This window comes from Lampris incognitus, chromosome 20, assembly GCF_029633865.1.
Source record: "Lampris incognitus isolate fLamInc1 chromosome 20, fLamInc1.hap2, whole genome shotgun sequence".
NCBI classification, from domain to species: domain Eukaryota; kingdom Metazoa; phylum Chordata; class Actinopteri; order Lampriformes; family Lampridae; genus Lampris; species Lampris incognitus.
In genome coordinates, this window is record NC_079230.1 from 32,267,301 (window position 1) to 32,280,701 (window position 13,401).

At 45.4% G+C, this 13,401-nt stretch overlaps 1 protein-coding gene across 3 annotated transcripts in view; it reads right to left on the reverse strand.

The window, feature by feature from the left end:
- Nucleotides 1-13,401, reverse strand: part of LOC130130425 (peroxisomal acyl-coenzyme A oxidase 3-like) — a 57,121-nt gene that overhangs the window by 29,091 nt on the left and 14,629 nt on the right. For all 3 annotated transcript variants that reach the window (XM_056300131.1, XM_056300132.1, XM_056300133.1), the window contains 4 exons: nucleotides 12,930-13,019; nucleotides 11,532-11,675; nucleotides 10,736-10,824; nucleotides 6,407-6,503 (listed from right to left, as the gene is read on the reverse strand). In XM_056300131.1, the coding sequence (XP_056156106.1) occupies nucleotides 6,407-6,503; nucleotides 10,736-10,824; nucleotides 11,532-11,675; nucleotides 12,930-13,019 (420 nt within the window). The remainder of the gene's footprint in view (nucleotides 1-6,406; nucleotides 6,504-10,735; nucleotides 10,825-11,531; nucleotides 11,676-12,929; nucleotides 13,020-13,401) is intronic.

A 13,401-nucleotide genomic window follows, 5' to 3' on the forward strand; every position in this document is an offset into this window, starting at 1 on the left:
AAAGATGGGGAGGGAGAGAGAGAGAGAGATGGGGGGGATATATAGTTTCATTTCACTTACTTAAATCTCTTTTTACTGCATATTTTCACAAAACAAAGATATTGATGTTAACAGCTGGCAAATTAAAAAGACATTTTTTAGGCAAGATTAAATTTTTTAAAAGCTAATATTTAGCAACAGCAAAATGTTTAAAGGCTACTACCCACTAACGTTTCTAAAAGCTGCCAGCTAGCAACTCCTAGTAAACACCTGGTAAACTACTAAACAAATCTTCTTTTTTCCACTTATATTTATTGGATTTTGCATTTTACAAATCACAGAATAAACATATGAAATAAATCCAGTATTATTCCCATCCCTCCCCTGCTCCCTAACATGCCTCCAACCCCTCCCCCCACAGCTCCTGAGTTGCCAGATGGTTTGCCAGAACTTCCTTGAGGCCAACCGAAAGTCTTCCTCCATAGCCTCGCCAAACTCCTCCCACACCCAAGTTTTTGCTTTCGTGACCACCGAAGCAGCAGCCCTTCTGGCCTCCCTGTACCTGTCTGCTACTTCAGGAGACCCCTGGGCCAACCAAGTCCAAAAGACCTCCTTCTTCAGCCTGACGGCTTCCCTAATCACCGGTGTCCACGAGCGGTTACCGCCTCGATAGGCACCGATGACCTTTTGACCACAGCTCCTGCCTGCCGCATCTAGAGGCTTTGAACATGGCCCACTCAGACTCCATGTCCTCAGCCTCCCTCGGGATACACGAGAACTTCTTCCGGAGGTGGGAGTTGAAGACCTCACAGACGGGGGCCTCCGCCTACACGTTTGGGTTTGCCAGGTCTGTCCGGCAGCCTTCCCCACCATGTGATCCAACTCACCACCAGGTGGTGATCAGTTGACAGCCCTGCTCCTCTCTTCACCCGAGTGTTCAAAACATACGGCCGCAGATTTGATGATACGACCACAAAGTCTATCATCGATCTTCGGCCCAATATGTTCTGGTACCAAGTACACTTGTGAACTACCTTATGTTCGAACATGGTGTTTGTTATTGCCAATCCATGACTCGCACAGAAGTCCAATAACAAGGCACCACTCAGGTTCAGATCGGGGAGGCTGTTCCTCCCAGTCACACCCCTCCGGGTTTCTCCATCATTGCCCACGTGAGCGTTGAAGTCCCCCAGCAGAACTATAGAGTCCCAAGGCGGAGCCCTATCCAGGACACCACCCAGAGACTCCAAGAATGCCGGATGCTCCGAACTGCTATTTGGTGCATAAGCACACACAACAGTCTGAGCCTTTTCCCCAGCGACTCGCAGTTATATAGAGGCAACCCTCTCATTCCCCGGGGAGAACTCCAACACGGCAGCACTCAACCGGGGACTTGTGAGTATCCACCGAAACCGCCTGGCGCCTGTCATGTTGGCCAACTCTGGAAAAGTAATGAGTCCAGCCCCTCTCCAGGTGTTTGGTACCAGAGCCCATGCTTTGTGTGGAGGTGAGCCCAACTATACCTAGTTGGTACCGCTCCACCTCCCGCACCAGCTAAGGCTCCTTCCCTGCCAGAGAGGTGACATTCCACATCCCGAGGACCAATCTGCGATGCCAGTGTAACCCACATGATTACATGTACCCTGTGACGTATGTAAGTTCCACGAGTAGCCTCTAGGAGGCACACGAGCTACAGAGTTTAAACCATACAAACAACTGTCAACAATAGAGAAGAGAAATACGGATATTTAGAAATACGGACAACTTTGACTATGGATACTTGAATTATTGATAGTTGAACTACGGATATTTGAGCTACAGGACATTTGAACTACGACAAAAAAGATCCCTCCCACGAAGCTTCCTTGGTGAGCCGCTAGCCAAAGCTAAAAAGTAAACAGCTTTCTGTGGTCCATGTAATCATAGCCATTTACGTAGGATATCTTGATTTTATCCAAAGACAGATGATCTCCTGTTGAAGGAAGAGGGAAGACTCTTTTCTCTTGTGTTTTGTACGCTGCTGGAATCCTGGTGAGATAAGAGTTTAAAATCTTGAAATCTAAAGACTGACAATTTTCCATTGGTTGCTAAGCTAAGCTAACCCAGCTAAAACGTATATCTATGATCCTTAGCAGTTCCCATATGATTCAGAGCTTTAAAACCAGTCAGGACACCCGGTCCATAGGGTTTATTTGATGTAGGAATGTTAGACATTTTAATATAATAATATGCTTGTTGTTAAAAAAAACTGTAAGCTCCAGTTGCCACTAGCCACCGAGCCAACTCGGGCTACATGGCATGCATGGAACCCATAGCAGCCAGCTAGACGTGAATTCACGTTGATAGTGCCGCAGCCTGGCTGCGATGACATTGTTTTTAACTGTTCTTACAGCAATAGGCTGTTGTCATTCAGCCGCATATTAGTTATATATAGGAAATGATTTAATTCTGAGAATTGACTCTAGATTTGGGTATTTTTATTTTGTTTGTAATTGTTTGATAGAGATTGCAATTAATAAGGAATCTGTACAATTTTGTGCAGACTGGTTTTTTTAGTACCCCGAACAACCCCCCTTGCTACACCTTTTGGAACCCTTGGATACCCCCTTTGGATTGCCCCCATCATCGCCCTGGATTTGGATTCATCATCATCGCCTCTACATTAACTTGCCCCTGTGATTGTGGTAGGATCTGGACATTGCACCTTGCACAGATTGGAAGACTGAATCATTCCCCCTTTTCTTTTCTTTATTATTTTCTTTGAGTGCACTCATACTTTATTTTGGATTATTTTCTTTAATTTGTTAGTGTAGAATATGGCTGCATAAGTAATATATTAGAAGGGTATAAAATAGAATATAGATAGATATAGACAATAAATAGAATATTAGGAAGAACTTTTAAAAAGTATAATAGAGTAAAATATATATATATATATATATATATATATATATATATATATATAACACATCTAATTTAGTATTGCTATTGAAATAACTTTACTTTGAACTGTTGAAATAAATTGGTTTTTTATTGTAAACTATACCCACGAGTGTGTGTGTTGTCTTTGGGGTGAGTACTAGAATCTGGTCTAGAAAAAAACCTACACCAATCTCCACTGAACTTAGACATTAGACTGTAAACTGTCCCTGCGCAAGCATAGGCCCATTCCCCTGTCGTGCAGGTTACATCAGAAGTCGGCACGCCCCGGTCCCCGCCTTTGCCTGCATTACACCCTACCCTAATGCTCATCCCCGCGTGTGGTGGGTCGACGGGGTGGTGGCTCCATGTTGTTTTTTCGGGCTGGGCCACCAGAGGGTCGCCGGCGAGCTCCCCTCCCAGGTCTGGCTCCAGGAGGGGGCCTCGGTTTCCCTTTTCCGGGCGAGGTGCTGTAACTTTGCTGGTGTAAATTCATTGGGTTTTTTGGGAATCGCTCTTAGTCTGGCCCCTCCCCTGGGACCAATTTGCCTTGGGAGACCCTACCAGGGGCTATTGCCCCTGACAACACAGCTCCCAGAATCATCGGGACACACAAACCCCTCCACCACTTTAAGGTGACGATTCTCGGAGGAGAACCCTATAATAACCTAACCCAAATAACAGACTGTCCCAGTCCGGTATTTGGGTTAGGTTATCATAGAAGGTAAGAAAAGGCCTCCATTTGCATTCCCCTTCAGTGTAAATGTGATGTTTTTCAGGTTTCAGGTAAAACATTGTGTCTTTAAGCCATCTTGTGTGGGATGGTGGCACCGCTCTCTTCCAGCTGAGGAGGATGAGACGTCGAGCTAGCACAGTAGTAACCACACTGCACCCTCTGGCCTCAGTCCAAACAGGGCAATAATGGGCTGAGGTACAACTATCATATTATACATGTCACTCAGTACATTTACATGATGTTAGAAAAAGTGGATTTATTGTGTTAGTGCGACTAAAACTGGACTTTAAAAACACATGTAAACGTGTCAGTCTGACTGAAGTCGTACTAAATGGAATTTCTGGAAGTGGGACTAATACACCTAGATAATGTGGTTGGGGATGGATTTACTCTGGCATGTATATGCTTCAATCGGCCCTGATTGGCCTAGGCGTTCTGCACATGATCCATAGTTCCTGCGGCGGTCTTTCACCCGGAAGTTGAACAGCATAGTATCAACAGTATGAACATGGCGAGTGCTAGAGCGAGAACCACGCATGTCTGGACAGACGGAGACAAACTTCATGTTGTGTCAGCTGAAGGAGTTGAATATCCTAAAGTACATGGATGCTAACTTATTTCCCCCCCCCCCTTTTCTCCCCAATTGTATTTGGCCAACTACCGTACTCTCCACATCCGGCTTCCCACCCGCAGATATGGCCAATTGTGTCTGTAGAAATGCCCGACCAAGCTGGAGGTAACATGGGGATTCGAACCGCCGACCCCCGTGTTGGTAGGCAATGGAATAGACAGCTACGCTACCCGGACACACACGGCTGGCTTGCTAACTTGTTTGTCGCTTGTTTGGTATGTGATGCAACACGTCAACCAGAAGAAGGTCCAATAGTAACCAGCTAGTGGTGTAACACAGTGTATTTGGAATCAATTGCAGAGAAGAGGCAGTTCGTAAAGTAACAAGTCTTTCACTGGACTTCAGAACAACACAAAATAACAAAAGACAACTGCCCAACAGGGCAGGCAATAACGCAAACTAGAATAAACATACAAAACTAAAGTACACAAAAACACTCTCTAACACAGAGGAGGCAGACGAGACTCTCTCACACAGAGGAGGCAGATAAGCGTTCGGGGTCTAAGCGCTTCCGCATACTAATGTGAAGCCTTTCCAAGACTCGACCAGGGATGTCTGCAAAACACCCAGTCAAATAGTCCCCAGCACAGGTGCTCCCCATCACCGGTCCATCAAGGAGACTGGGCGCAGGTGAACCAAAGCACCTATCGGGAGATGGCGAGCCCATATCACAGACCATGACAGGTGCCCCTAATCACAGGCCAACCAGTACACAGGTGTCACTCATACTGGCTGATTGCAGGCCGATAGGGAAATGTCACCTGTTGGCTGCTGATCCTTTGGCCAGTGACCGTGTCAATTGGACCTTCTTCCTTGGAGCTATTGGAATAGGCTGCGTAGCGGTCTATTCCATTGCCTAACAACACGGGGGTTGGCGGTTCGAGTCCCCGTGTTACCTCCGGCTTGGTCGGGTGTCTCTACAGACACAATTGGCCGTGTCTGCGGGTGGGAAGTTGGATGTGGGTATTTGTCATGGTCGCTGCACTAGCACCTCCTCTGATCGGTCAGGGCGCTCCTCAGTTCGGCAGAGAGGGGGTGGAACAGCGACCAGGACGGCTCTCAAAAAGCACGGGGTAACTGGCCAGATATAATTGGGAAGAAAAAAGGGGGAAATTTTTTTAAAAAAAGCAACCAGCTGAAAAGGGGCATATCGCTACCTACCGTACCGGGGTCGGACATACTTCCGTCAATAAATCGATTCTCCTCTGGTTCTTGTATACTTTGACAACAACAGCAGTCCAATTACATGACCTAATCAAGCTACAACCATAGCTCGACTTAACTGTGCATGTAAACGCAGTGAGTGCCTAAGGGATTCAAACACCTTTTCCCAAATAGTCTGAAGGCTTGAGCATGACCAGAACATGTGCAACCAGTCTGCAGTGGTGGTCTTACATGGATCACAGGTGGGATCCATGTTTGGGTGTATCCTTGCCAGCTTCTCCTTAGTGAGATGAAGGCAAACTATTTTAGACCATGTCTAGCATCAGGAGATGAGGAGTGCACTAGCTTGAATATTTTTTTTAAGAGTTGCCATTGAAAAGATGTGTTTTAACACGAAGGTGTCATGCTGAGTCTGTATTTCAAATTCATGAGCCAGTCTACTCAACTTCTGCAGGCCACAGCACTGCATCACCCTGTCCCTCAGTGTGATGGGTCAACAGGAACATTTTGAGGAATAAAGTTGCCAATTCAGTAAGTAGAGCAACCGATGCAAACCGCTCATAGGAGGAACATGGACCGATCTGAGTGAGCTCTGGAGAGGCCTGATCAGAGTTGTTAATTTTCAAGTTGCATTTGAAATTGTTGAACGGTTTTCATAATTTGTGAATTTATTTTCAAGCACATTTTGGACTTTAGAACTGCTTTTTTCTTTTTCCATAGAAGAACGTATGCTTTGCTGTGGAGAGATGTATTTCACCGTGACCGTGTGTGTGATCTGTGAATGACACAATACGACGTGAGATGAAAAAATGTTGTGCAGGCTCAGCAATACAGGGTCGAGACACAGCCACCAGGTCTGCTCCTCTTATACCTACACCCCAGTACCAACGTGTCCCAGGGTTAACGTCTCCTTCTGCAAACACTGACCCTGGGTCAGTGTCTCTGTGCCAGAGAGACATGTGTTTGTGTCTACCTACCTTGAACGGTGTTACGTACTGCCCATCAGGTGTCACATCGCCTGTCTTACTCAGCATATTCGCTCGGGGGATCCTCACGTTGCAGAACAAGGCAAACCTTTTAAAAACAGACAGTAAGAATCATCTCTGGTCTTTGTTACATGTGCTGAGTGGAAAGACTCACGGCACAATCAAGTAAAACACTACACACACAACAGGTGAGAGCACACTGACCTGAACTACATTTACATGATATCCTCGGGTGGATTATAAAATTATTTTCAGTCCACCCTCAGAATTTCCAGTCAACAAGGGGCATCCGGGTGGCATAGTGGTCTAGTCCATTGGCGGTGTCTGCGGGTAGGAGGCCGGATGTGAGTATGTGTCCTGGTCACTGCACTAGCATCTCCTCTGGTCGGTCGGGGTGCCGGTTCGGGGGGGAGGGGTAACTGGGGTGAATAGCATGATCCTCCCTCGTGCTATGTCCCCCTGGTGAAACTCCTCACTGTCAGGTGAAAAGAAGCGGCTGGTGACTCCACATGTATGGGAGGAGGCTTGTGGTAGTCTGCAGCCCTCCCTGGATCAGCAGAGGGGGTGGAGCAGAGACTGGGACGGCTCAGAAGAGTGGGGTAATTGGCCAAGTACAATTGGGGAGAAAAAAAAAGGGGGGGGGTAAAAAAAATGTCCAGTCAACTCTCATAAGTCACCACCAGATTTTGAGAGAAACTCAAGTAGTCTGTGTCTGTCGTTGCTGGCAGTGGAGACTCTCCAGCCAGTCTAATGTGCCTGCTGGTGGTTGGTGGCAAGTGTAAATGTCTGCTCTGTACAGAACGCCTGTAAATGATTCACTGCAGAAGTCTGAAGCGGACAGAACACTTTCCTCCATATTCATTCCTGCGAGGACTAGAGGATGCTGTGCTGGGGCCAGTGTGATGTGATGTGAACACACTTCCCTCAACTGGCTCAAAACAGGAAAGAGGTATGGAAGGACTGGTGCAATGTCTCCTGTTATTAATACAATATTGCTTCTTTTGTTTTTCCTTTTTCTCCCCAATTTTAACCAGCCAAGTACCCCACTCTTCTGAGCCATCCCTGTCACTGCTCCACCCCCTCTGCCAATCTGGGGAGGGCTGCAGACTACCACATGCCTCCTCCCACACATGTGGAGTCACCAGCTGCTTCTTTTCACCCGACAGTGAGGAGTTTCACCAGGGGGATGTAGCACATGGGAGGCTCACGCTATTCCCCCCAGTTACCCCTACCCCACTGAACAGGCGCCCCGACCAACCAGAGGAAGCGCTAGTGCAGCGACTAGGACACATACCAACATCTGGCTTCCCACCCGCAGACACAGCCAATTGTGTCTGTAGGGACGCCCAACCAAGCCAGAGGTAACACGGAGATTCGAACCAGCGATCCCTGTGTAGGTAGGCAACGGAATAGACCGCTATGCTACCCAGATATCCAATATTGCATTTTTTGCCCAGATGCTGGTGTTTTGGTAAGAAGTGAAAAACTGAAATCAAAACACACCCTCCAACAAATTATTATGTCATAGAACTGGTGACACTACATCTTGAACTTACAGTATACACACAAAATAAGCATACTGGGGGACACTTAAAAAGTGCTAATGGCATCTTGGGACATTCTAAACTGCCCCGATCACCTTCGACACCAACCGCCAAAGATACCTCTGGTGTCCATTGCCCCATGCAGGAACTGTCAGAACACACAGATCTGCTCAGAAAGTGTTAATACAAACTATTTAAGCAATCTTGTGGCAGTCACTACTTTTTAATGTCAGAACCACTGTTCGGACTATACTACAATATTGTAAAACCCCGCCAAACCTATCAGCAAAAGTGGGCCATTATGTACCCTACAGCACACTATGTACATAGTGCTGAAACACATCATGTACATAGTGCTTTAACACATCACCCAACATTACTGGATGAGACTAACCTGCACAGGTCTTTTACCCTGCCAATATTACATTTAAATGGGACCTAACCTTTGGGACCTAAATGTACAGTTAATTTTTAATTTGGTTAAGTTAAAGTATTGCTGTCAAAGGTTGAAACGCTCACTCAGACATTTCATTGAAAACATCTTCATCATCATTGTCCTTTGTATTTCACACAAATGAATAACATTGTTGGTAAAAATCATGTTTAAATGGCAGTATCCTGCCCTTCTCACAACATGTGCGGTCCACCACCATCCGCTAGCTGTTTCTCAATTCCACAAAAAACAGCACAGCTGTTAGGCCACAATGACGCATCCATCAATCCCTCCCTTATCTAGAGGTACTACTTATTTATACTTATCTAGAGCAACTTATCTATACTTATCTAGAGCTACTTATCAATACTTACCTATACTTATCTAGAGCTACATATCTATGCTTATATAGAGCTACTTAACTGTACTTATCTATACTTATCTAGAGCTACTTATCTATACTTATCTAGAGCTACTTAACTGTACTTATCTAGAGCTACTTATCAATACTTATCTAGAGCTACTTATCTATATTTGGCTATACTCATCTAGAGCTACTTATCTGTATTTATCTAGAGCTACTTACGTATCTATACTTATCTAGAGCTACTTATCTATTCTTATCTAGAGCTACTTATCTAGAGCTACTTATCTACACTTACAGTGCATCCGGAAAGTATTCACACCCCTTCACTTTCCCCACATTTTGTTATGTTACAGCCTTATTCCAAAATGGATTAAACCCTTGGCAGCGATTACAGCCTCAAGTCTTCTTGGGTATGAAGCTACAAGCTTGGCACCCCTGTATTTGGGGTATTTCTCCCATTCTTCTCTGCAGATCCTCTCGAGCTCTGTAAGGTTAGATGGGGAGCGTCACTGCACAGCTATTTTCAGGTCTTTCCAGAGATGTTCAATGGGGTTCAAGTCTGGGCTCTGGCTGGGCCACTCAAGGACATTCACAGACTTGTCCTGAAGCCACTCCTTGGTTGTCTTGGCTGTGTGCTTAGGGTCGTTGTCGTGTTGAAAGGTAAACCTTCGCCCCAGTCTGAGGTCCTGAGCGCTCTGGAGCAGGTTTTCATCAAGGATCTCTCTGTACTTTGCTCCATTCATCTTTCCCTCCATCCTGACTAGTCTCCCAGTTCCTGCCGCTGAAGAACATCCCCACAGCATGATGCTGCCACCACCATGCTTCACTGTAGGGATGGTATTAGCAAGGTGATGAGAGGTGCCTGGTTTCCTCCAGACGTGGCGTTTGGCATTCAGGCCAAAGAGTTCAATCTTGGTTTCATCAGACCAGAGAATCTTGTTTCTCATGGTCTGAGAGTCCTTTGGGTGCTTTCTGGCAAATGCCAAGCGGGCTGTCATGTGCCTTTTACTGAGCAGAGGCTTCCGTCTGGCCACTCTACCATAAAGGCCTGGTTGGTGGAGTGCTGCAGAGATGGTTGTCCTTCTGGAAGGTTCTCCCATCTCCACAGAGGTACGCTGGAGCTCTGTCAGAGTGACCATCGGGTTCTTGGTCACCTCCCTGACCGAGGCCCTTCTCCCCCAATTGTTCAGTTTGGCTGGGTGGCCAGCTCTAGGAAGAGTCGTGGTGGATCCAAACTTCTTCCATATACGAATGATGGAGACCACTGTGCTCTTTGGGACCTTCAAAGCTGTAGAATTTTTTTTGTACCCTTCCGCAGATCTGTGCCTCGATACAATCCTGTCTCGGAGGTCCACAGACAATTCCTTTGACTTCATGGCTTGGTTTCTGCTCTGACATGCACTGTCAACAGTGGGACCTTATATACACAGGTGAGTGCCTTTCCAAATCATGTCCAATCAATTGAATTTACTACGGGTGGACTCCAATCAAGATGTAGAAACATCTCAAGGATGATCAGTGGAAACAGGATGAACCTGAGCTCAATTTTGAGTGTCATAGCAAGGATATGAATACTTACGCACATGCAATGTTTCAGTTTTTTATTTTTAATAAATTTGCAAAAATTTCTACAAAACCTTTTTCACTTTGTCATTATGGGGTATTGTGTGTAGACTGATGAGAAAAAAAGGAATTTAATCCATTTCGGAATAAGGCTGTAACATAACAAAATGTGGGGAAAGTGAAGGGGTGTGAATACTTTCCGGATGCACTGTATCTATACTTATCTATAGCCACTTCATCCAACTCAGGGTTATGGGGGAACACGCCTGAACACGATGACAAACTATGATTTAAAGGTCTATCTTCTGCTGTCACTGCTATTTCAGCTTAGAGATCCCTTTTCTGGAACCTCATTCTCTGACAGAATCAAGTCCATATCTGCATATACCATAAACTCCGCAGAGGTCACCTACCCATTATCCAATCCGTTTTGGCCCAGTTTCTTTCCCATATCACCAACCATTACACCAGGCATGGCCATCAGGGTTTTAGGATCTCTTATCTGCAGAACATTAACCAAAAATGATGTCTCTGAACCAAGGCTGGTACACCTGCTCCAGTGTCACATCATATAGTGCATAAAATAAGCATACTTAATGATACTATATGATAATTCTTTATTTCACTGGCTTTATCTCTGATCAAGTCCCTTGGTTACTATTTTATCTGTTCCATTGACATAATTCATTTTTCTTGCATTTTGATGCATGTTGGCATTTTCATGGCTGATTACACAATAGGGTTTAAAAAGTATTATTGTTTTAATCGGCACAATGTCACTGATTAAACTTTGGAATTTTAGCCAAGTTTATTTAAATAGCACATTTAAAACAACCACAGTTGAACCAAAGTGCTGCATAAGCTTAAAATATAAAATTTTAAACTTTTAAAATTATGCAGCAAAAACTTTCCTTACTACCACTTGTTAGTAAATGGAAGAATATTCACTAATTCTTCATGTGATATTCAAGCATATATTAAGGAATACTCTACTACTACTACTACTACTAGGCAACAGTTTTGTGATGATGTTCCAACACAGCATATTATACGGTTATCATGAAATCATCTGACCATGCTTTCAGTAAGCATCAATTCTTTTCATATTTATCTGTTATTCAGTTTATTAATGAGTAATTCGTCATCAAACTAGGCTTTAATCATCACAATGGCATCTTCCACGTCATGTCAATAACAACAGGTTCATACCTGCACGATGAAGGAGTGCAGGCCATGGCAGACTCCATCAGGTGTGTAAAGCTGAGCAAACACCACAGCATGCGTGGCCGTCTTCCCCATGTTGCCCACCCAGAACTTGGCAGCCTCAAAGTCAGGGGTGTCGACCACAAACTCCTATGGAGTAGATAATTCATTGTAGGAATGTGATATCGGCGCATGGTAGAAAATAATGGCGCTTTTCCATAGCAAGGTGAAATGGTTGACTATTCCAATGCCAGTTCCATCAGTGCAGTTTGGCGTGAAATGCTTCCAAAACATACTCAATTTCTGATTTACGGCACCACTTGCTAGCCATGCTCAACATGGCCAGATCATGCTGGTGGGAGGGCTTAACGACAACTGTATTCAGTAACTGGTTTTAAATCCATGTCACATCTAGTGACACCATATCTGATATTTTGCACACCCCCCTTTTCTCCCCAATTGTATCCGACCAATTACCCCACTCTTCCGAGCCGTCCCGGTCGCTGCTCCACCCCCTCTGCCGATCCAGGGAAGGCTGCAGACTACCACATGCCTCCTTCAATACATGGGGGCTCACCAGCCGCTTCTTTTCACCTGACAGTGAGGAGTTTCACCAGGGGGACGTAGCGCGTGCAAGGATCATGCTATTCCCCCCAGTTCCGTCGCCAAACAGGTGCCCTGACCAACCAGAGGAGGCGCTAGTGCAGCAACCAAGACACATACATGCGTCCGGCTTCCCACCCGCAGACACGGCCATTTGTCTCTGTAGGGATGCCCAACCAAGCTGGAGGTAACACAGGGATTCGAACCGGCGAGCCCCATGTTGGTAGGCAACAGAATAGAATGCTACGGTACCTGGATGCAAACCTGACATTTTGTTGAGGTGTTGATGTGCTATGGTGCTTTTATTATATACTGCATGGATCCTGCACTGTGTATTTAAATCACAGTGAGCATGCGTCCTGCCTTTTTCCATCAGAATACAAAGCAACAATGTCTTAATTTGTGTTGTGGTCAGTGGATGTGTGTTGTGGACATGTTGGTGCTAGCGTTGCATGTGCATTATGTAGACAGACATTGTTGCATGGTGTCATTTGTTGTCATCACTGCAGCTTTTCTGTGAGATTTCTAGTCCCAATTTCAGCTCCAATGCCAGTGAAAATGCAAAAGACAACGAAGCACACAACTCCTTGCTGGCACAGCTGGACATGCAGTGGCCTCATTACAACCTCAGCATGATAACTGAAAAAAGACTTACTTCTTGGGAAAACCAGTGATATTAAAAACTGACCTCAAGTAACTATGCATGCTATGGTAGTGTTCCCTTTCCCATCTCACCTACATTGCCCACAGGTATCAGGGAGTTTCATGTACACAAGAAGCTGTGTAACTTGTCCTGCTCACCTGTGTGCTGGGATCGTATGTGGCTGTCGTCCTCATGCCTCTCGTGTTGCTGCCATGGCTCAGCTCAGTCAGGGCAAAGCATCCAAATATCTGCAGATGTATGGAAGAAGATGCGAGGAAGAAAATCAAAGGGCAGAGACGACTGCTTTAAGACTGTACGGGAAGCACGGCTTCCCCTAAAATTTGATTTGGGAAAAAATTATGTCAATGAACTGTTTCACAATGTGTCAATATTACTCATCACTTATGGTACAATTCAATATTTTAGCGAACATAAGGTGTTAAGTATTTGCACTCTATCATTGCACTATGACACTGACGCAGTCCGTTTTCGGTGGACAGCGTAGTTGAGATGAATGTGTCCATGGAAGTGCCGCATTAGCCAAGGGCTAGCAAGTGTAGTCATCCATAGTCGTTACACTACCCCCCTCCTTCGGGAAGCGCGTCAGCATATCAGCCCCCACACGCCTCT